This window comes from Euleptes europaea, chromosome 18 (assembly GCF_029931775.1).
Source record: "Euleptes europaea isolate rEulEur1 chromosome 18, rEulEur1.hap1, whole genome shotgun sequence".
Taxonomy (NCBI): domain Eukaryota; kingdom Metazoa; phylum Chordata; class Lepidosauria; order Squamata; family Sphaerodactylidae; genus Euleptes; species Euleptes europaea.
Genome location: NC_079329.1, coordinates 23,441,402 through 23,464,955, shown reverse-complemented (window position 1 = coordinate 23,464,955; position 23,554 = coordinate 23,441,402). Strand labels below are relative to the sequence as shown.

General features: G+C 46.2%; 1 protein-coding gene across 1 annotated transcript; it reads left to right on the top strand.

Moving 5' to 3' along the window:
• Positions 1-923: 923 nt before the first annotated feature.
• SGCA (sarcoglycan alpha) lies at positions 924-23,224 on the top strand. Its single transcript, XM_056864618.1, has 9 exons — positions 924-933; positions 3,953-4,078; positions 6,424-6,578; positions 7,812-7,884; positions 9,420-9,618; positions 11,134-11,296; positions 11,412-11,620; positions 16,733-16,759; positions 23,032-23,224. Exons 1-9 carry the CDS (start codon positions 924-926, stop codon positions 23,222-23,224), a joined length of 1,155 nt encoding a protein of 384 aa, XP_056720596.1.
• The last annotated feature ends 330 nt before the right edge of the window (positions 23,225-23,554 follow it).

Here is a 23,554-nt window from a genome sequence, read left to right as displayed (position 1 = left end):
CATTTACAGCTCATAGTCCTGGCCTTGGCACCAGTGAGGTCATAACTCGCGTTCCTCCTCTTCCCGTCACATGATTTTGATGTACCATGACTCCCTGTCAGATGCTCGCAGCTCAGTGGCTCTGATATTTTTGGGTCTTGGGCCTGAAAAGATTGAAGAACACTCTGTTAGGTTGCGTTATTTAACTTGTTAGGTTGTTCATTTAATTACTAGGTAATTAATTCTGTAAGCAAGATTTTAAGTAACATGGGACTCTTCATCTCTTCTTCCTAGTCATGATGCATACCTATTCTCTCCAGTATCTAGGGTTGCCAGGTCCCTCTGCCACGGGTGGGAGATTTTTGGGGCAGAGCCTGAGGAGGGCGGGGTTTGGGGAGGAGAGGGACTTCAACGCCATAGAGTTCAATTGCCAAAGCGGCAATTTTTCTCCAGGTGAACTGATCTCTATTGGCTGGAGATCAGTTGAATTAGTAGGAGATCTCCTGCTACTATCTTGCAGTTGGCAACCCTACCAGTATCAGAGGAGCATGCCTATTATATTACCGGTATGTGCTATGGAACACAGGCAGGATGCTGCTGCTGCAATCGTCTTGCTTGTAGGCTTCCTGGAGGCATCCAGTTGGCCACTGTGTGAACAGACCGCTGGACTTGATGGGCCTTGGTTTGATCCAGCAGGGGTTTTCTTATGTTCCCGCCTCATATTTGCTGCGTTTTCTGCAGCAAACACCAGTGGAAGATTGACGTAACCAGGCAGTGGAAAGTAGCTCTCTGTCTTTATAGAGACAGATGTCTGTTTGAGGAGGCAGGCTAGACGTTAGGCGGTTGCATTGTTTGGCTGGGAGGTGTTGAGCTTCATGGGGCAGCCGTTTGAAGACAAAGCAGCAGGCAGAGGCGTTTCTTAATTAAATTACAAACAGGCCTTGATGGTGCCAGGCAAGTGTGACAAATTCCCTCCAGGGAGAAGGCAGTAAAAGCAAAGAGGGGGGTGGGAAGTGCTACTTTTTGAAATGTAACAAGCCAGGGTGAGAAGACGGCTGTAACACCGTTTGGGATCCTTTCGAAAGCAAAGAAGCAGATAAAGCAAAACAGGTTGCCTTGGTAAATCTGGAGCTTTAAAGGTGGGGGAGGAAACAAATTGAGCTGAACTTCAGCTTCCTTCCCTTCACAAATAGGTTGCCTCGATTTATGATCTTTTAACGGCCTGTTTCTATTGTGAGATTTATATTTATTTTACGTATTTATGTATTTATTTTTAGATTTCTAAAGGTAAAGGTCTCCTGTGCAAGCATTGGGTCATTCCTGACCCATGGGGTGACGTCACATCCCAACGTTTACTAGGCAGACTTTGTTTACGGGGTGGTTTGCCAGTGCCTTCCCCAGTTTTCTTCCCTTTACCCCCAGCAAGCTGGGTACTCATTTTACCCACCTCGGAAGGATGGAAGGCTGCCCTTTATATCCAGAGGTGACCCCAAGTGGCGTACTACATCATATTCTCCTCCTAGGGTTGCCAGTTGGGAGACAGGGACAAGGAGGGGTGCCATCAGTGAAGGCGTGATGGCATTTTCAGGGAAAGCCCAGAATTGATGTCACGCCTCTCTAGGAATCCCCGGAAACTCTATGGTAAACCAACAGAGTTTCCAGCAATTCCTAGAGAGGACTGGTGCCACTGTTGGGTTTGCCATTTGAACTAATACACTGCTTGATGTATACACATCCTCAAGAGCCCGGCATGTAAAAGAAGGTGAGACATGGAAGCCATGTTCTAGTATATAAGGAATAAATAAACTTACAGGGAGCTTCACTATACTAGAAGGGCTTTTATACATTTTTTTTACTGTTCAGTATGACACAATTATATTATTAGGATGTGTGCTAAATTATAACTCTATGACTGACCGCTGAGGAAGGCCTTCTAGGGCGAAACGCGTTTGGTCCTTTTTGGATCCTACTTTGGTCAATGTAAGATTGTACATCGCAGGTGTTTATGTTTTTATATATTGAATGTGTAAGTCTTGCCTATGCTAGAGGCCTTATGTTTTTAACTTGATTGTGCACCTTATTAAAATTTATATATTTGTAATTTTAGCATTTTCCCTGGAAGTGACGTCACACTGTTGCCAATGGCTTTTTTCATTATTTTTCTCCCACCCTGCAGAATCATCAGTGGGAAACAGGAGCTGGGGGGCAAGTCATCATCCAACCCCACAGGGGCAGGGGGGATTGGCAAGCCTGCAGTGGGAACCTGGCAAACCTGAGAACAACCCTGCGGAGTAGGTTAAGCTGAGAGTAATCAGAGTGAGGATTCAGACCTGAGTTTCCCAGATCTTAATTCAACACTCTAAATCAGAGGTTCCCAAATGGTGCTCCGTGGAGCACTTGGTGCTCCGTGGAACATCTCCTAATGCTCTGTGAAGAGATTAGAAAGAAAAATACTACTGTCATTTGGTTTAGTATATAGGCGCTAGGTGAAAATTAGTGCTCCGTGATGAATTTCTCTACTGAATAGTGCTCCATGACTCAAATAGTTTGGGAACCTCTGCTTTATATCATGCTGTACTGTAAACTACTGCATTCCCTCCAGCTGCTGCTTGGTTTACAAATTCATGTATGAATGTGAACCTCAGACGGATTCTTATTCCAGGACTAGTTAAAGACTCAGGAAGCTTCATGAGTGGGATTCTATCTGTCTAATTTATTTTTATCCCTTCCTTCCTTTAAGGTGCTCAGGTCAGCATTCATGGTCTTCTTGCTTCCCCATTTTATCCTCACAACACACCTGTAAAGTAGGTGAGGCTGAGAGGGTGTGACTAGCCCAAGATCACCCAGTAATCTTCACTGCCCAGTGGGGATTTGAACTGGGGTCTCCCAGATCTTAATCCTACAGTATCCTACACTGGGTGCTGGCATGTCTGGGAAAGAGGTCTCTTTAATGACTATCTTTAACTATTACCTTATTGTTATGACTATAGTTGGTACTGTGTGAGTTAGCATTTCAGTTCATAACTGATTTTAGGAATAAAGTTTTTTCTGTTCTCCATCCATTTGGGCTTGGCCGCTTCTCTGGATTAGGGGTCGCCAATTTTTTCTTTAACGAGACCTACTTCTGTGTAATGGAAAAGTATCTCAAACTACTCTCCCCCTCATTATCAACTTTTATTCTGTCCTAGAAATAGGGCTATAGGAAGAGCGCCGGAAATGAAGCCATCAGTTCAGCAGCACAGAGGAAAATCTTATAAATAAAAGTGTATTTTTAAAAAGTTTTTTTTAATTAATTTTAAAAAGCCTAGAGCAGGGGGGTTTAACTCAGTTCTTACAAGGGCCGGAGGAGGGGGTGGCTGGCTTGCGGGCCAGATAAGAGGGCTCAAGGGGCCGAATCTGGACCACAGGCCTTATGTCTGACACTCCTGGCCTAGAGCAAATCTTTTGCTGGGTCTCCTAGGGGATGCCTGAACTACCACGCAGTGCCTGGCAAGTTACCGGTAGCTCACAAGCTATCCGTTGGAGAAACCTGCTCTAGAATAACCGATCTCCAATGTGTCTTGCCTTGCCCCAGGAAACCATGTGCTGTAACCGATGCAGTGTAGTGGTTAAGAGCGATAGACTCATCTCTAGGAAACCCAGGTTCGAATCCCCACTAGTGTCATGGAAACTCGCTGGGTGACCTTTGGCCCGTCATACTCTGTCTCTCAGCCTAACCTACCTCACAGGGTTGTTATGAGGATAAAACAGAGGAGATGAGAATGATGTAAGCTGCTTTGGGTCCCCTTTAGGAGAGGATGGTGGAATATGAATTAATCCAATAGATAAATAAATAAGTAAAACTTGGTCGGGCTGAGTGGGAAAAGAAGCTTGCGGGATGCTAGAGATGAGGGGTAGAAGAGAGAGTTTCTTCTCAGTGCAGTGGAATCAGGGTTCAGGTGTCTAAGTCCAGGTCCTCTTTATATCCTGCCAGTGGTTTTGTTCAGTGGGATCCTGGCTGCCAGTCTACCCATCCTGCAGCTGCGTGCGGTGGTTGGGGAAATCTTCATCCACGAACTGGAAAGAGATGGCTTTCAGGACTACTTCACTGACCATCAGGGTAAGGGATTTGCCGTGTTTTTTTTTTTTAAAAAAAAATATTGTGTTTGTTTATTTAAATACCTCTGTAACCCGCCTTTCTCCCAGGCATCCTGCGACCCAAGGAAGGTAACAATAATTTAAAATAATCAAAATGATTTAATAAAGCAAAACATTGTATGCAAAACATTAAACACACAGTCTAAAACAACTTAGGCCCCAATGAGCAGGCTACTCTCCCTTTGTCTAGGCACAGACTGACCCCAGACTCTCTGGAATAGCTCTCATCTGTAGGGTTGCCAGGTCCCTCTTCGGCACCAGTGGGAGGTTTTTGGGGTGGAGCCTGAGGAGGGCGCAGTTTGGGGAGGGGAGGGACTCCAATGCCATGGAGTCCAATTGCCAAAGCGGCCATCCTCTCCAGGTGAACTGATCTATTGGCTGGAGATCAGTTGTAATAGCAGGAGATCTCCAGCTGCTACCTGGAGGTTGGCAAGCCTACTCATCCACCCACCCGTCCATCCATCCATCCATCCATCCATCCATCCATCCATCCATCCATCCATCCATCCATCCATTAAACTCCACATCCATAAATCCTAAAACAATAACCTGGTCTCTCTTCATAAAGCAGCCATATATCCATGCAGCCATCGCTGTGCATAATTAATTTCTTAGCTGTCTTCTTGGAACTAAGCTATCTGTTTCAGTTTTACTATCTGTCTCTCAGTCCAACCCTGTATAATTCTTGTATGGTTCCCTCTGCAGGGCAATCTGGGAGGAGGGCAGGTTTAAATCAGGAAAACAGCAAAGGAAGAAAGAGTTAACTCTCCTCCCCAACACCAGAGCCACCATCTGGATCTCCCCCCACCCCGTTCCTCCCTCAGAGAGTAACAGATGGTCAGAAAAACCAAGCAGCCTTGGTGGCCCTTGGGAGGGGGCAGAAAGGAGGGATGTAAATCTGGTAAAATAAATAAATAGTGGAACAAAACTTGTCATTCTGCCTATCAAATCCAAGCAGCTCCTCATAGGATTCATACACAGATTCCATTCTTCACCTTGGTTTTGCAGAGAGAGCCTGCATACATACTGGCCTTTTGAGGATCAGATTCTGTGGTGTGAATATTATAAGACAGGGATGGGGAACATCAGGCCCGGGGGCCGTTTAAGCTCCGCTAAACCATTTGGTCTGGCCCTCCGTGGGTCCTGACAGATCTCTACCTCTGAAGGATCTAAGACTGGCGATCCGCACTCGCCCATCCTGTGCTACCAGGTGGGTGAGTATGTCACCGGTTGGATGCCTGCCTGCTTGCCCGTGCCCCCCCCCCCCGGGGGGGTCATCCGGGGCAGCTGCTTGCTTGGGGCTTGGTCGGTTAATTTTTAAGTTGATAATTTTGTATGGCCCACAAATGAGGTTATAAATAACCAAATGGCCCTTGGCGGAAAAAAGGTTCCCCACCCCTGTAATAAGACTTGCTTATTCAGTACATTTTTATCCCATCCTTCCTGCAAGGGCACCACACACAGTTCTACCTTCCTCTGTTTTATCCTCACTCCTGTGAGGTAGGGTAGGTTGAGAGAAAATGTAATAAATATATTATATTTTAGAATGTTAGAGATTAAATTGGGACATAATTGGGACAACAGTGTGTATGTATATATATATATGTGTGTATAATTGAACAGTAGGTATAAGATGTTTGAAACGTTGTAATCCCCTATTCCCCCCTTATCCCTTTTATCCCTTTTTCTTTTATGTTCATTCCTTTATTCTTTTGAAAATATAATTTATTACAAAAAATGAGAGAAAATGATTGGCAAAAGGTCAGGGAACACTGAAACCGTCAAACATGCACTGATATGTTGCCCATTCTACCACGAAGTCAGATCAAAGCTTATTTCCCCTCTGCCTGGTAAATTCCCTGATGAGTCAGTTGAGCTTTTGGCAAAGCAGCTCCTATTAGGAGACGACCCTCCGCTTACTCTCCACACTGCCAAGTTCTGCGCTGTTGCTATTAAAATATGCAGAACTTTATTAGAGAATGGTCATTAGAATGTTTTACAATTTTAAGATGATAATTTTAACCAGGGGTTGCTTTTATTGACTTTACACCTTTATAGGTACGGGCAGTCTGTGATTCTGCAGTGCAAAACGATTGTGTCTGGAACTTTTGATGTGTTGGCACGTGATCGGTCAGTCGACCGCATTAATAAATTTGAATTTGACTGGCCAAAGGTCAGTTTCATGGCAAGTGGGGGTTCGGACCCAGGCTTCCTCAGTCCTAGTCCCACACTCTACCCAACACACCACAATGGCTTTTTCTTTGCTCACAAAATCACAATGTTTGTTCTGAGTCTGAAATCTTACAGAGCCGACGGCTGATCCCCCCGTCACCTTCCACGCCAACCTGCTGGATCATCCGGACTTGCCCAAGTGGCTACGCTACACCCAACGCACTCCTTTCCAGACGGGCTATCTCTATGGGTCCGCCACAGACAAAGAAGTTGGCACACAGACAATTGAGGTGTGTTTAAAACAAGAACAACAACAACCCCCATTCCTTTCTGGGCAGAAAAACTGTGAGCACTTCTGAAACCTTGAGAAAAGGTAGCAGGCTGCCATGAGGGTAGTAAGCAAAGGTTGGGAGGTCCAAAGCCCAGCATCCTCCTATGATGGGGGCAACTATTTCTGAACGGATAGACCCAAAGGTGATGCGTTCTGGGGTCCTCTGAAGTAGCTCCTGTTCCAATGAGGAGGAAAGCCAGGACTTTTTTTTTTAGTTTTAAAGCAAAGCTTCTTAAACTGTGGGTCGCGACACCATATGGGGTCGCGTAACTGAATGTGGGGTCGTGAAAAATTTGGCAACAGTAAAAGGTTTCTTTAATAAAAGGTGTCTTTAATCAATGGAGCCCTGTAATGCAGAGTGGTAAGCTACAGTACTCCAGTCCAAGCTCTGCTCACGACCTGAGTTCGATCCCGACGGAAGTCAGTTTCAGGTAGCCGGCTCAAGGTTGACTCAGCCTTCCATCCTTCCGAGGTTGGTAAAATGAGGACCCAGCTTGCTGGGGGTACAGGGAAGATGACTGGGGAAGGCACTGGCAAACCACCCCACAAACAAAGTCTGCCTAGTAAACGTCGGGATGTGACGTCACCCCATGGGTCAGGAATGACCCGGTGCTTGCACAGGAGACCTTTACCTTTTTAAAAAAAATATATGTATACCAAATAATTGTTTTAAAATAAATTTCTTTATGATTTATTATCAGTAAATGTTTGATTTGTATACCTATTTTATATACCTATATATCCGGGGTCGCTTAAAACTTTCTCGGGCGGATAGGGGTCGCGAATGGAAAATTTTTAAGAAGCCCTGTTCTAAAGCATGAAGTTAAACTTTGCCTAAATATTCCGATGTACTTGCAACTTATACCCAGCAAAGACACTTCTGTGTTGTGGCGGCAACTGTTGCAATGTATACTTTTTTGTAGTGCGGGTGACTCGTTTCGACAAGCACACGTTGGAGCCCTCATTTGAGTCCTTTATGAGATTTGAGACCCTGCTGTTCAGATTGGCTGTCGCCAGACACCTCAGTGCCAGATTTGAAGAACCACATCCTTTAGGGATAGCGGTCAGCCTGCGGCAGTCTGCATTTCTGCGCTCCCGGCGCTTTTCCTTGGCATGACCAGCAGCCATTTTGTTTCTTCCTTGAGACAGGGACGGAAGCAACCAAATCTCTTTCTCCTTTTTTCTACGACAGGTGACGGCATATAATAGGTACACCTATGAGACTGTGAGACAAACCATGGTTATAAGTATTGTCCCATCTCCAGGTAAACCTTTCATGGGTTTCTTTGCTGGTTTTAATTCCAGAGGGGTAGCCGTCTCAACACACGGCAGCCACAACAAACAAACAGGAGGTGTGTGGCTCCTTAATCGAGAGGCCAGGACTCCCACAGAGTTTTGGCGGAATCCTAGAGTGTCTCCCCAAAGCACTAACGTCACTTCTGTTTTTTTAAATAATTTTTTATTAATTTTTATAACATAAAACAAAAAACAAAAAGATACAATAAAAATAATATAAAAAAATAACAAAAGAAAATACAAAATACAAAATCTGTATATACTTATTAATACATTCATAGTTACAAAGTTATAAAGACCAAAAAGATACCCCTTTGCCCCTCCACCCACCTTAAAAATGTGACCCGTCAACCGACTTCTGAAGAAGTGTCTTAACAGTTTTAAAAATATCTATTAACAATAAAATATAAAGATATTAAGACTAGTTTCTATAACTCACTAATTAAAGTAGTAAAATCCATTTTTGCCAGTTTATCCCAATATGTGATGGCCTTTGCCCAAGTTTTTTTAAATTCTTCCATATCTTTTCCATGTAGGAATTCGGTTAATTTGGCCATCCTCATATACATCCATAATTTCTCCAGTCCCAAATTGAAGGTTTATTCACTTGCTTCCAAACTTTAGCTATTAAAATTCTTGCAGCAGTCACTTCAGGTTTTGTACCAGAAGTGATGTTGCGCATTGGCACTGTGCCAAAGATCTTGTCCCCGCCCCCCAACTTTGGTCACTGGAATGCCCTACTCCTTAAAGATGAGTGTAGATTACTCCGGCATCCGCTTTCCTGGATTAGAATCCACTTCCTCAGATGCAGTGAGAGGATCCTAATTATGCTGACATTTTTTGTAGTAGGCGACACCTGGGGCTCCCCACCCATTACATGTCTTACCTCATTTAGCAGCCTACCACTGCCTTCAACCACAGGGATTTCTGCAGTGCCCCTTTTTGAGGGAGCTGCTTCTCCCGAACAGTCCAATCAGTAGGGTTGCCAGCTCCAGATTGGGAAATCCCTGGAGATTTTGGGGGCGGAGCCTGAGGAGGGCGGAGTTTGGAGAGGGGAGGGGCTTCAATGCCATAGGGTCCAATTGCCAAAGCGGCCATTTTCTCCAAGGGAACGGATCTCTGTCACCTGGGGATCACTTGTAATAGCGGGAGATCTCCAGCCACCACTTGGAGGTTGACACTGCAGCCCTACCAATCAAGCTGGCCTGAACTGGAGTCTGGAGAGGCAGCGTACCAAAATAAAATAAAATAAATAAGACAAAGGCATGGCTTGGTTACTATGAGCAAGCCTGCCTGAGTTGATTGTCACATTGACACACATATTGGCAGACAGCATCGAGGGCCTGTATGTTCCCACTTTCTCTTTTCTCGGGTTAAGGGCGTAACCCTGGTTTGGGGATACAATGGCCTGGTTGAAGATACACAAACTGAACCCAGTGCCACTAACCTTGAGACCTAGCATGGTCCCCGCCATGACCCCTTTCCTGCCCCCCCTTCTCTGCAGACGGAGAGATGCCGTATCAAGCGGACTTCTTTGTGAAGAACTGGAACGTCGAGGAAGTGCTACCGACAGAGGTCCACGAACTTTTCCAGCAAGCCGTGGACAGCATGTGGGAACAAGAAGGCTTGGTGATGGTCAATATCTCCTCAGCCTTGGACCGGGGAGGCCGTGTGCCTTTGCCGATTGAGAACAGGAAGGAAGGGTAAGGAAACGGAGCCTCTTGTGAAGCATGGAAATGATTCTGACAACTGTCAAGGACCATGTTTCTACGATGGCTCCCTCACTCATTATCCCTGGATTCCGTTCCAGTTCAGTATATGTTACACCATTTTGAATGTGAAAACAAAATGTACAAGGTGACTTCACCCAATAGCATTCACATGGCAATGTGAAGGTGTATAAATAGGGTTTCCAGCTCTGGGTTGGGCAATACTTGGAGATTTTTTGGGTAGAGCCTGAGGAGGGTGGGGTTTGGGGAGGGGAGAGGCTTCAATGCCATAGAGTCTAATTGCCAAAGCGGCCATTTTCTCCAGGTGAACTGATCTCTATCGGCTGGAGATCAGTTGTAATAGCAGGCACCTGGTTGGCCACTGTGTGAACAGACTGCTGGACTTGATGGACTTTGGTTTGATCCAGCCTGGCCTTTCTTTTGTTCTTATGTTCTTATGTAATTAAAAGATTTATACTCTTTCCTTTTTGGATTAAGGTGGCTTAGAAGTCCAAACTGAGAACATAAATGATACAGTACCCCCAACCCCACAGTCTACACTCCATTAAATAGCTTTGGAGCGCCTTCTTTAAAAATTCCGGAGACGGCATCCCACCTACTCAAAGAGCCTGATCCATAGGGTGGGGGCTATGGCAGAAAATGCCCATGCTCTGGTCAATGCCAGGCAGGCTATGTGAAGCAGGTGTCTCCTGAGAACTGTAGTTGGTGCATGGGGGCAGGTAGGAAGGGATGGTCCTTCCTCTGTTGGGGTAGGAACACTCTCTCAGCCCCACCTACCTCACAGGGTGTCTGTTGTGGGGAGGGGAAGGGAAGGTGATTGTAAGCCGGTTTGATTCTCCCTTAAGTTGTAGAGAAAGTTGGCATATAAAAACCAACTCTTCTTCTTCTTCTGTCAAATGGACCCCTCCCTTTTTCACCTATGGAAAAGCTGGTTGGATCCCACCCTCTCTTTCTACAGTTGGTTTTGTTAGGGGTAAACAGCATGTTAGAAGCCGTGTGTCTCAGAGTGGTCAGCTGCAGTACAGCAGTCCAAGCTCTGCTCACGACTTGAGTTCGATCCCAATGGAAGTTGGTTTCAGGTAGCCGGCTCAAGGTTGACTTCCATCCTTCCGAGGTCAGTAAAATTAGTACCCAGTTTGCTGGGGGTAAAGGGAAGATGACTGGGGAAGGCAATGGCAAACCACCCCGTAAAACAAAAGTCTGCCTAGTAAACGTTGGGATGTGACATCATCCCATGGGTCAGGAATGACCTGGTGCTGGCACAGGGGACCTTTACCTTTAAACAGCATGTTTAGAATACCAGTTATGGAATTCCATGTATTTGGAGGGCCAAGTTCTAGCTCACTGTTCCCTAACAAGTATTTTGCCTCGCTACCATGTGTGTATTGGACCGGAAGACATTTGAGTTGCTTACTGACTCCATGATTCTACAGGATTAGTCTTTCTTCCTTTTCCTCTGTTGGTTTCCTTTCCTCCTCCACCTCTCAGCGTTTACATCAAGGTGGGTTCCAAGGATCCGTTCACCAAGTGCTTGACAGAAGCCAAGTCCCTCGAAAACCGTTACTGGTGTAAGTTGGAGCAACAGCCAGTCATTACCTGCTACGACAGCTTCAGCCCCAGATTCAAAGTGGATTGGTGCAATCTTACCCTGGTGAGAGGTGGGGATGCATGGGACATAGAGGGGATGGCATGTAGGAATATTTGGGTAGCCATACCAAGATGAGGAAATCCTGATTTCCTGTCCTTCTCATTTCTGCATCCTTTAGATAGACCTCACAGATGTAAACTCCACAGAGATGGTGCCCATCTACGGTGACGGGGTGCTCGAGCCTGGCCCAGAATTCAATCCTCCGGACGATGCCCCCGATAGGGTGTTCTTCTACGACTTCTTGCTCACCTTTCTTCTCCCTCTTATTTTGGGCCTTCTCCTCTGTCTCATTCTGGCCTACATCATGTGCTGCCGGCGGGAAGGCGTGTAAGTTGGGCATTTACCTAGGGTTGGAGCAGAATGCGTGTAAGATATGTGAGTTCTAGTAGAGACAGGTAGACAATCCACAAAGAATTCTCATGTATTCTCCACATTTTAAAAAAACCCCAAGAAAATTATGTGAGCCAGGGGTATTTATGCCAGCAAAGATCATCATTATGTAGGGGTTACTCAGGATAGTTGGTACTCTATTCACACTTCCCCTCTCTTTTCCCCACAAGTAAGGTCTTATTCAGTGATGTCGTGTGTGTGTGTGTGTGGGGGGGGGGTAGTTGTGAATTTCCTGCATTGTGCAGGGGGTTGAACTAGATGACCCTGGTGGTCCCTTCCAACTCTATGATTCTATGATATCCCAGAGTTGTCAGCTGTACTTTCAAGAGCAGGAGTTGTCCTTCACTTTGTAGTGAGCAGAACACTACTGGCAACACTTAACCAAAACTCTGAAATAGATGGTGTACACCACTGTCTGAAGACACGTCCATAGTCCTACTTCTTCATCCCATTAAATCTTCTCTCTGGGCATTCATCTGTTACTTTCTGGATTTGGAAATCAATGTCCTACATATGTGTGTAAAGTGCTGTCATGTTGCAGCCGACATATGACAACCCTGTAGGGTTTTCAAGTCCAGAGATTAACAGAGGTGGTTTGCCATTGTCTTCCTCTGCATAATGACCCTGGTATTCTTTGGTTGTTTCCCATCCAAGTACTAACCAGGAACGACCCTGCTTAGTTCTTGTAGGTTATCCGGGCTGTGTAACCGTGGTCTTGGAATTTTCTTTCCTGACGTTTCGCCAGCAACTGTGGCAGGCATCTTCAGAGTAGTAACACTGAAGGACAGTGTCCTTCAGTGTTACTACTCTGAAGATGCCTGCCACAGTTGCTGGCGAAACGTCAGGAAAGAAAATTCCAAGACCACGGTTACACAGCCCGGATAACCTACAAGAACCAATGAACTCTGACCGTGAAAGCCTTCGACAATATTTTGACCCTGCTTAGCTTCTGAGATCTGAGGAGAACAGGCTAGCATGGGCCATCCAGGTCAGGGCATACCTTGTAAGTGTAGCCTTTCTTAATTCTCCCCTCCCCCAAATGTGATCCCCAATTGCATTCAATCCCAAGTACCAGAAACTGCATCTACTCAGAGAGCCAGCATGGTGTAGTGGTTAAGAGCGGTGGTATGGAGTGGTGGAGTCTGATCTGGAGAACAGGGTTTGATTCCCCACTCCTCCACATGAGTGGTGGAGGCTAATCTGATGAACTGGATTTGTTTCCCCACTCCTACACACGAAGCCAGCTGGGTGACCTTGGGCTAGTCACAGCTCTTTAGAGCTCTCTCAGCCCCACCTACCTTACAGGGTGTCTGTTGTGGGGAGGGGAAGGGAAGGTGATTGTAAGCTGGTTTGATTCTTCCTTAAGTAATAGAGAAAGTCAGCATATAAAAACCAACTCTTCTTCTCCTCCTCCTCCTCATATTTTTCTTAGGTTGTTCCAGTCCCCCCCGCCTCCCCCCCTTCCTTTGTTGTCTTCCCCACTGTCCAAATTTATACTACAAATTCCTTGGGGGCAAAGATTTTGGTAGTTGTCAGTTATCAAATTCTGTAAAGCATCATGAACGGCTCATGGATAGAACTTGGTTATTCGTATAGCATCATGATACGAAATGCACAAAGATGCCATTATTTTGGAATGTGGCTTATGTATGTAGACTGCGGCTGTGCAGAAGGGATATGGTATTGGCAGATTGGCAAGACCTGAGCCCTTGTTGAGGATTATAGTCACAGCAAGAGCTGCGATTTATATGTGAATATTTTGTATAAAGGCATAATTGCCAGCGCAAAATGAAACCTGAAGAGGACCGGACTAAGAATTTAAAGAGCAATTTAATAGGGTTGCCACAAACCTAGAGAAAATGGGATGTTATTTACCCGGTGAAGTTATTTACCCAATGCCGTGAAAAGCTTTACCTGCCTGTTTCTACCCATTTATTATTTTTTATGCTGTAAAGTCACATCTGACTTATGGGTGTTTTATACATGGCTGTTTCACTCACCATCACCCATCCGATTACTTCAGGTCTTTGTTTGGATTATGCATGCCATTTCCCACTGTCAGAGGTCACCTCTCTCTCCCCCTGTGTTTCCCCGCATTTTCCCCACATTTTGAGGGACTTGTTTTATCTCGAATTTGAAAACACGAGCAAAATGCGGGGAAACACAGGGGGAGAGAGAGGTGACCTCTGACAGTGGGAAACGGCATGCATAATCCAAAGACCCACAGTCATTGGAGGGTTGACGGCGAAGGAAACAGTCATGCATAAAAGACCATGGTCACTCCTGGCGGGGTTTTCAAGGCAAGAGACATTCAGAGGTGGTTTGCCATTGCCTGTCTCCATGTCATGACCCTGGTATTCCTTGGAGGTCTCCCCTCCAAATACTTGTCAGGGTCGACCCTGCTTAGCATCTGAGATCTGATGACATCAGTCGAGCCTGGACTATCCAGGTCATTAAACCTCCATTAAAGGGGCAGGACAATTTTTCTCTTGGTTGTTGGCAACCCTAGGCATTAAGGATCTGTTATAAACTGTTTATCCCCCAGGAAATCCAGATCACAGGGTGGGAATCAATTATGCAAATTGTGTACATTTGCATAATTTATTCTGGTCCAAAAATCGAGATTAAAAAGGTCATGTTCAAACATATATTCCACTATCAGTGTATGCTCTTGAGGTGGCTGCCTACAGATTTTGGAAAGCATCATAATTAAAATGCAATAAACCACCCCCAACAGAACCGCAGGAAACAAGACCAGTCGATTAAAAGATGTTTAAAAGAATCATTTCCAGCCCATACCAGCCAAGAAGGGTTGATGAATCCACAGGGGAGCAATAAAGTCATCGAGAGCAGTAAACCAAAATAAAACAAATCTCATTCAGGAAAAAGGCAATAAACCAGAAAACTAATAAAACCCATCACTCTAGGAAGGGAAGATAGGACATGACACAGCTCTGTGGCAACCAAATGAGCTTGGAAAGATCACACGTAATCCTTTTATGCACGGGTTATTTCCATTGGATATGCTGCTCTTTCAATGCATAATATTTGCAGTCGCATTCTCAAATCACTCTGAACAGGGGTCTGAAACTGACCAACAGTCACTGTGAAACTGACCAAATAAGCAGCTTCATAGGTTGTCTGTGACTGTTCCAGTGTTATATCACCAGCCCTGCATTCACAAACAAACAAACAAACAAAAAAGGCTTTTGTGGTTATCCTAAAGAGGACCCGTATAAAGGGAAGGCAGCAAATCAGCTGGGCTCTGTTCCATCCGGAGGTCTGAAACTGATCAACACTCACTATGAAATTGACCAAATAAGCAGCCTCATAGTATTCCACCTTCAAGGGAAGGGGTTAGATGAGAGGGAAAGAGAAGTGGGAGGGAGAAGCGAGAATGGGTGTGGGGAGAAAACCCCCAATTGACAAGTATGCACAGGACTGGCTTTCGATTTGGAATTGAGGCAGACTTTAAACTCGGGCTAAAACAGCACCCAGAAAACGCAGGGGGGAAAGCGAGACGACTTTTAAAGGTTGGAGAAAACGTGCATAATGAAAACAAAGCCCCGAAGTAGTCGGTGGGTGACTGCGACTGAAGCAGCCCATGCATACAAGGCCAGTAATGAAAATTCAAAAGATACCCGCTCTGGCTTTATGTGCCCTCACATACAGAGACACACACACACACCCATTGCATGGAAACAATGCTTCGGATGATTGCTCTCCGAGGTGTTCTTGCTTCTGTTTATTTACCATGGAGTGCAGTTACATGAGTGCAGTGTTTCTGGCCTACTTGAAGCCTGCATTTTGTTCAGCCTTTCTCCAACAGGTGTTCATTGTGGACTAGAATGATGAATAGGCCATCCCAAGAACAAGCCCACTTTTTTCATACTGTTGTTCCACCTGCTCTGGGAAGGTCGATTTGAGGGTAGTAAAACAGTGGTCTGTGCTAGGCACGAGCACAAGGGGCAACTGTTCTTCAAGAAAAGCCAATGCGGTCTCATGGTTGGAGCACCGGGCAGGGATCTGGGTGACCCAGGTTCAGATGCCCACTATGCCATGAAACTTGGTTGGTGGATTGGGAAGCTGGTCACACTCATCCTAGCCTACCTCACAGGGTTGCTGTTAGGAGAAAATGGAAGGGGGAGAACAATGGGTTGGATCTTGCCAGCTTTTCTGTGAACAAAAAGGAGAAGAGGGGGTTCCTCTGTGACCACCCAAAAAGGCTGTGCTGGGAATCATGGGGCCTGCATGGACAAAAAAGCGTTGTGGGGGGGGGAACTTTAGTAAGGAGGAGAACCGCACCAGCTAGAGTGGAAAACTTGGCTGGATTCAACCCAATATATAGGGACCCTGAGCTCCTTGGAAGGAAGACGGGCTTAAAAAGAAGAAGAGTTGGTTTTTATATGCCGACTTTCTCTCCCACTTAAGGAAGAATCAAACCGGCTGACAATCACCTTCCCTTCCCCTCCCCACAATGGACACCCTGTGAGGTAGGTGGGGCTGATAGAGCTCTAAGAGAGCTGTGACTAGCCCAAGGTCACCCAGCTGCTGCTCATGTGGGGGAGTGAGGAATCGAACCCGGTTCTCCAGAGCAGAGCCCACTGCTCCAAACCACCGCTCTTAACCTCTACACCACGCTGGCTCTCATGAAGTGCTAAATAAAAAACCAAATAAGCGCTAAATAAATAAAATTTGCATCTCTGACTTTTCGGTGACTTTTTCAAATACTTGGGAATCACCAGCCTTTGGTTGCTTTTCTCCTAGGATTCTTCAGCATGGCGAAAACAGGGGAGCTTAGTTGTACAAGCCCCTGTGTAATTCTCCCCCCCTTATCTCCCATTTCTAGATTAGTTAAAATCTGAAAGCATGGACACCTGTTATCTACATTACACTCTGCTTTCACACTTTTTTTGGTTGTGAAACCAGCAACGTTCAATTGCAAAGGACTGCTATAGCGCATCGAGAGTGCATGTGTGCGAAAGCAACAGTCGAACGGTCTGTCTAACGGCACCTAAACCCTGCCCTTTTCTTCCCCTTTAATTGTAGGCAACGAAGAGACATGAAGACTTCAGAGTAAGTGATGTGCGACCCTTATTGTTCTGTGAACAGCCCACGCTTGCATGGAATGCGCAACTGTCATTTTTATTTATGAATCCTTTTCTACCACTTCAGCCCCTCCCCTTCTCCGTTCCTCACTCCTTTAAATCATCTACTATAGGGGTTCTCACCTTGTTGCCGTGGGCAACTGGGGTGCCCCACCAACACCTTTTTTGGCCTTTGAGCTTCTTTGGGCAACATCAACTACATGACTTACATGAGCAATTTGCCTTCCGTTATGTTGTAAAACCACACCAAGGTAGAATCATAGAATCATAGAGTTGGAAGGGACCACCAAGATTATCTAGTCCAACTCCCTGCACAATGCAGGAAATTCACAACTACCTCCCCCCACCCCCACCCCCAGTGCCCAGAAGATGGCCAAGATGCCCTCCCTCCCATGAACTGCCCAAGTTCACAGAATCAGCATTGCTGACAGATGGCCATTTAGCCTCTACTTAAAAACCTCCAGGGAAGGAGCGCTTACCACCTCCCGAGGAAGCCTGTTCCACTGAGGAACCGCTCTAACTGTTAGAAACTTCTTCCTAGTGTCTAGACAGAAACTCTTTTGATTTAGTTTCAACCCGTTGGTTCTGGTCCGACCTTCTGGAGCAACAGAAAACAACTCGGCACCCTCCAGGTTGGGAAAAACCTGGAGATTTTGGAGGTGGGGTCTGAGGAGGGCGGGGTTTGTGGAGGGGAGGGACTTTTCAGGGTATAATGCCATAGAGTGTACCTTCCAAAGCAGCCATTTTCTCCAAGTGATCTATGTCGCCTGGAGATCAGTTGTAATAGCGCGAGATCTCCAGCCACCACCCTCCTCTATATGACAGCCCTTCAAGTACTTGAAGATGGTGATCATATCCCCTCTCAGTCTTCTCTTCTTCAGGCTAAACATACCCAGCTACTTCAACCTTTCCTCATAGGACTTGGTCTCCAGACCCCTCACCATCTTTGTTCCCCTCCTCTGGACACGTTCCAGGTTATCTACATCTTTCTTAAATTGTGGTGCCCAAAACTGAACACAATACTCTAGGTGAGGTCTAACCAGAGCAGAGTAAAGCGATACGATCACTTCACGTGATCTGGACACTATACTAAAATATAGTATCTAAAACATTTCACCTGCTCTATTCGATGCTCATCAATAACCCAAGCATAGTTTTTGACCCTATTATTAAAACATATAATTTTAGTTTTTGCATAGTTAATAACCAACTGTTCCTCCTAGCAATGCACTGCCAAAACCCCAAAGGCTTTTTTTTAGTCCTACCTTAGTTTGTGAAAGAATCACAGCATCATCGGTGTACAGAAGTATTGGTAGCATTTTTTTCTGCTAATTTTGGAGCGTGAATGTCTGAGCTCAACAACCGTTTGATAAGCATGTCAATATAGATATTCAATAAAAAGGGTGCCAACACCTTTTTTTGGCACCCCCAAGTTTTTTTTAGGAAGTAGGCAGGGCCAGGTAGGGCTTTTGATTGGCAAGCCTTCTGAATGGCTGTTGGAGGTTTGATTGGCGGTGCATGTTTTTTTTTTAAATGTTGCTTTGGCAGCCGCTGCCACCACGGCACACGAATCTTCAGTGTGTGACTGAAATAAAGCTATTGCAATCATTCTGAGACTGGCTCCACCTCCTGGGACAGCCATTTTGGAGCACCGTGGACAGTTACTGATGTTATCTGGGCCACTATTATAACTGGCCTTTCTATGTTCTTATAGGGGAGTGGACATGTTCATGGAGGAGAGGGGTATTCATGGCTACTAGTAAAAATGGATACTAGTCATGATGCATACCTATTTTCTCCAGGATCAGATGAGTATGCCTATTATATTAGGTGCTTTGGAACACAGGCAGGATGCTGCCTTCCCCACTGTCCCATTTTCCCAACTTGAAATTGTCGGCAGAGTAATTAACACAGAAAAGGTGAACAGCCTGATTAAGTTTAGAAAAAGCTTTATTCACGAACTAACAGACTTGGTAGTGAAGAGGAGAGACAGAGACAGTGTCCTAACTACATCACTAGTTGCAAGACAGAGACTCTGGGTGCTTTCACACATGCCAAATAATGCACTTTCAATCCACTTTTAATGCACTTTGCAGCCAGATTTTACTGTGTGAAATGGCAAAATCCACTTGCAAACTGTTGTTAAAGTACATTGAAAGTGGATTGAAAGTGCATTATACAGTATGTGTGAAAGTCTAGGGCTTCCGAGAAGGAACAGTCCATTGCCCTGAGAGTAGCAATATGAAGACATTCCTCACCCATAATACTAGAACACGAGGTCATCTGTTGAAGCCGGAGGGTGACAGATTCAAAACAGATAAAAGGAAGTATTTTTCACACAATGCATAGTTAAATTGTGGAACTCCCTGCCCCAGGATGTGGTGATGGCTGCCAACTTGGAAGGCTTTATGAGGGGAGTGGACATATTCATGGAGGAAAGGGGTATTCATGGCTATTAGTTAAAATGGATACTAGTCATGCTGCATACCTATTCTCTCCAGGATCAGAGGAGCATGCCTATTATCTTAGGTGCTGTGGACAACAGGCAGGATGGTGCTGCTGCCGTCGTCTTGTTTGTGGCTTCCTAGAGACACCTGGTTGGCCACTGTGTGAACAAACTGCTGGACTTGATGGGCCTTGGTCTGATCCAGCAGGGCCTTTCTTATGTTCTTCTGAATGACATTCAACAGTAGAGAAGGTGCTGACCTCACTATCCTACCTAGCTGCCATCTTGCCACCCCTGCAGGGTCTTCTTCTCTTCTTCTTTGTACACCAGAATGCCTATCCCAACTGAAATGGCCCCAAGAAACCGTTGTCCACCCTATTGTGGAAATGTATGTGTAGTCCATCAGTATGTGACTGTTCCCCCAAAAGGCAAATAGCAGCTTCCCTGGGGCCATTTTAGGTCAGGAAATTTAGGAAGAATACCTCTTTTCCCCGGGTACCATATTCCCGATCTGAAGCGAGCTCACACACACACCTGGGAATTAAGTTCCCACTGGGAAACGCCCAAAACTTGTCTGTCAAAGCAAGGACATACAGGGACATGTATACTTTGTAACTTGTGAATGAGCCCTCAACAGATCCTAAGCATACGGATTCTGTCTTTTGATAAGATCGGTTCTGAATTGGCCTGTTCTGTCCCAGGCAATCACACAAGGACACACATACACACAGAGACATCACAGGGCACTTTGTGATCCCATAATCCTCCAAGCTGTTCCCACGGCAACCTTTGGTTCAAGCCCCTCCCCCTGGGCCTTCAAAACCTGGGGCAAAGTGACCAGCCTGATCATAACTGCTTGGTAGAGGAGCCCCACCCAACATCTTGCTGTGAGACAAGCAGCCTAGGGGCCGTCAGAAGAACCATCGGACCAAAACTCCTTAAGCTCAGGAGGGTTCAGCAACTAAACGAAGAGCAGCCAAGACAAGCAAGGGTCATAAGCAAGTGGTCAGGGTTAAAATACGGGGGCGCTTCTTCAAGCTTGGTGAATGCTATTGAGAACTTCGGACCTGGTTTGGCTTGTATGATTCAGAGGAAGATCCTGTCCTCACATGGAGATCTGTCTACCTCAAGAAGCCCCCACTTAAGTTGCTGTGATCAAGCGCCCATCTTGCCTTTGATTTCAAGGTTGACTCCAGCTTTTGAAACTCAGGCTAGGAGGAGGAAGTGGCAACTCGCAGCTTTGCCGTCAGAAAATGGCTCTGCGCCGCAGAACACCTGTCGTTCTCTCCCCCAATCCTGCACAACGTCCCGGTGGAGAGAAGTTGAATTCCGTCTGTGCAGAAACCTTTGTCCCACAAGCACAAGAGAAGTTGAAGTCCGACGTCCCTCAGGCATCGTGTTCGGGCTCGGGCCTCAGCTCCAAGACAAAGCTCGCCTCCAAGTCGAAGGCTAAAACCACTGTGAACGCTTTCCTCCTCTGGAAACTGCTGCTACCGAAGCGTGGCATCTCCAAGATGATCTTCAGGATGGTAGCTTCCACCGACAAACGCACCGGCATATCCCTGCAGGCTCTTAAGAAGAACATCGCGGCCACCGGCTATGACCTCGAGAAGCGGAAGAATTACTTCAAGAGGGTCTTGCGGGCCTTGCTGGCCAGGGGTTTGTTGAGGAAGCTTACCGGCCAGGGACTTACAGGCTCCTACGCAATTAGCAAGCTCATGTTGAAGGTAGTGAGAAAGAAGAAGAAGAAGAGGAGGAGGCGGAGGCGGCGGAGGAGATATATCAAGAAAAAGAGAGTCTGCAAGAGCAGCAACTGAAAGAAGAGAAAAAGCAAGACCCAACCTGACACAGATTGCAGCCAGAAATCCCAGGAAACCTAAGCTAACTATCTGACTTGCAAAGAGTCATGAGATTTCCAAAGCTCTGTGTCAGAAAAATAATAAAGTGATTGTCTTATTTCAAACATCTGGTTTTGAGTGCTGATTATTGGGATCTGAGATGGCCATCTCAAGTTGGAAAAGTTGAGAAAATCCTAAGAGTGTCCCCCTTCTGCGACTTTCATAGAATCATAGAATTGGAAGGGACCACCAGGGTCATCTTGTCCAACCCCCTGCACAATGCAGGAAATTCCAAACTACCTCCCCCCCCACACCCCCAGTGACCCATACTTCATGCCCAGAAGATGGCCAAGGTGCCCTCCCTCCCATAAACTGCCCAAGTTCACAGAATCAGCATTGCTGACAGATGGCCATTTAGCCTTTACTTAAAAACCTCCAGGGAAGGAGCGCTTAACACCTCCTGAGGAAGCCTGTTCCACTGAGGAACCGCTCTAACTTAGAAAATTCTTCCTAATGTCTAGACGGAAACTCTTTTGATTTAATTTCAACCCGTTGGTTCTGGTCCGACCTTCTGGAGCAACAGAAAACAACTCGGCACCCTCCAGGTTGGGAAATACCTGTAGATTTTGGAGGTGGGGCCTGAGGAGGGTGGGGTTTGTGGAGGGGAGGGACTTTGCAAGGTATAATGCCATAGAGTGTACCTTCCAAAGCAGCCATTTTCTCCAAGTGATTTACGTCACCTGGAGATCAGTTGTAATAGCGGGAGATCTCCAGCCACCACCTAGGGGCTGGCAACCCTACTTGAGTTGGCTCCAGTTCAGTGTTTCAACAGCTGCAAGGACCTCCAGCCATGGAGTGCAACTTTCTTTGCACCCCTTTCCTGCAACCGCCCCAAAAGGGCCCCCCCCAAATCATGCTCCTTTGGGAGAGGGGCAGTAGACAGAACTCAGGCATTTGACTGAGTGCCTGTCATTCAAACGTGTACAAAAAAGTCTTCAGCAAAAAACAAAAATATATCAACTGAAGAAAAAGCGGCTATAGAGGACCGATGGATAGTTCTTGCAGATGGAGAATGAGGTGGTAAGCCTGGGTCAGGATGCTTCGGATGCTGGGTTGGGATTCTCTCGATAGATTGCTGTTCCATACAGAAAGTATTTCTTTTTAAAATCCTGCACATATAAATCTGAATCTTGCAACGGGTGCCTGCCTCTAGTATAAGACTGACAACCCCCCGGGGAGTTTTTCTGCCCTCCCCTTCGAAATCCTCTTCCGCAGGATAACCACAGGGCTTCGTCTTTGATCGATCTGAGGCCTCTTGTTTAAACCCTTTTCCTTTTAAAAAAAAATTATGCCAGGCTTTCGAAAAGAGACGAGTGATATCGAATTGCCCTTTTTTATTCCACATTATGGAACTATCCCCTTCTATCTCTCCCTCCCCCCCACCCCGGTTAGCGTTGTGCGGTAAGTTTTTTTCCATATGTGCTGTCAAGAAAAAGAGAGTGTGTTTTAAATTTGTAAGTTATACCTTTGTATATGCTTTGTTTAAGAAAAGAGTGTATAATTTTTGTGCATGCATGTTTGTGTGTGTGTATGTGTGTGTGGGGAATTGTCCTACAATCGAGGTCATCTTCCTTTTATTGATTCCTACCCAGCCTAAGCCCTGACCTGGATGGCCCAGGCGAGCCTGATCTCGTCAGATCTCAGAAGCTAAGCCGGGTCAGCCCTGGTTAGTATTTGGATGGGAGACCACCAAGGAAGACCAGGGTTGCTGTGCAGAGGAAGGCACTGGCAAACTACCTCTGTTCGTCTCTTGCCATGAAAACCCCAAAAGGGGTCGCCGTAAGTCAGCTGCGACTTGAAGGCACTTCACACACACACACACACACACAGAGCTGCCTTTTCCCCTCCTTCCTTCTGAGCAGCTTTTTCTCTGCTTTCCTTTGGGGGGGTCTTCAGCATCCAGATGGTGCATCACCACACGATCCACGGCAATACGGAGGAACTGAGGGAAATGGCCAGGGGCCGGGACGTACCCCGGCCCCTCTCCACCTTGCCCATGTTCAACATCCATACGGGTGAGCGGATCAACCCCATGCAGCGCAGCCGCCATGACAGCGCCCAGGTGCCTCTCATTCTGGCTCAACAGTGAACCTCTGCTCAGGTTTGTACGGCAACTGCCGCAGTATCATGTCGATCTACTGCTTGCAGCACACAAAGCACTGTACAAAAGCAAGATGGCCCCTACTGTGCTTGCACAGGGTAATTGATGGGAACCGGAGGGATGGTGGAGCTCAGTAATTAAGACTATGGTGTAGCCAGCCTGGTGTAGTGGTTAAAAGCGGTGGTTTGGAGCGGTGGACTCTGATCTGGAGAACCGGCTTTGATTCCCCACTCCTCCACATGAGAGGCGGAGGCTAATCTGGTGAACTGGACTTGTTTCCCCACTCCTCCACATGAAGCCAGCTGGGTGACCTTGGGC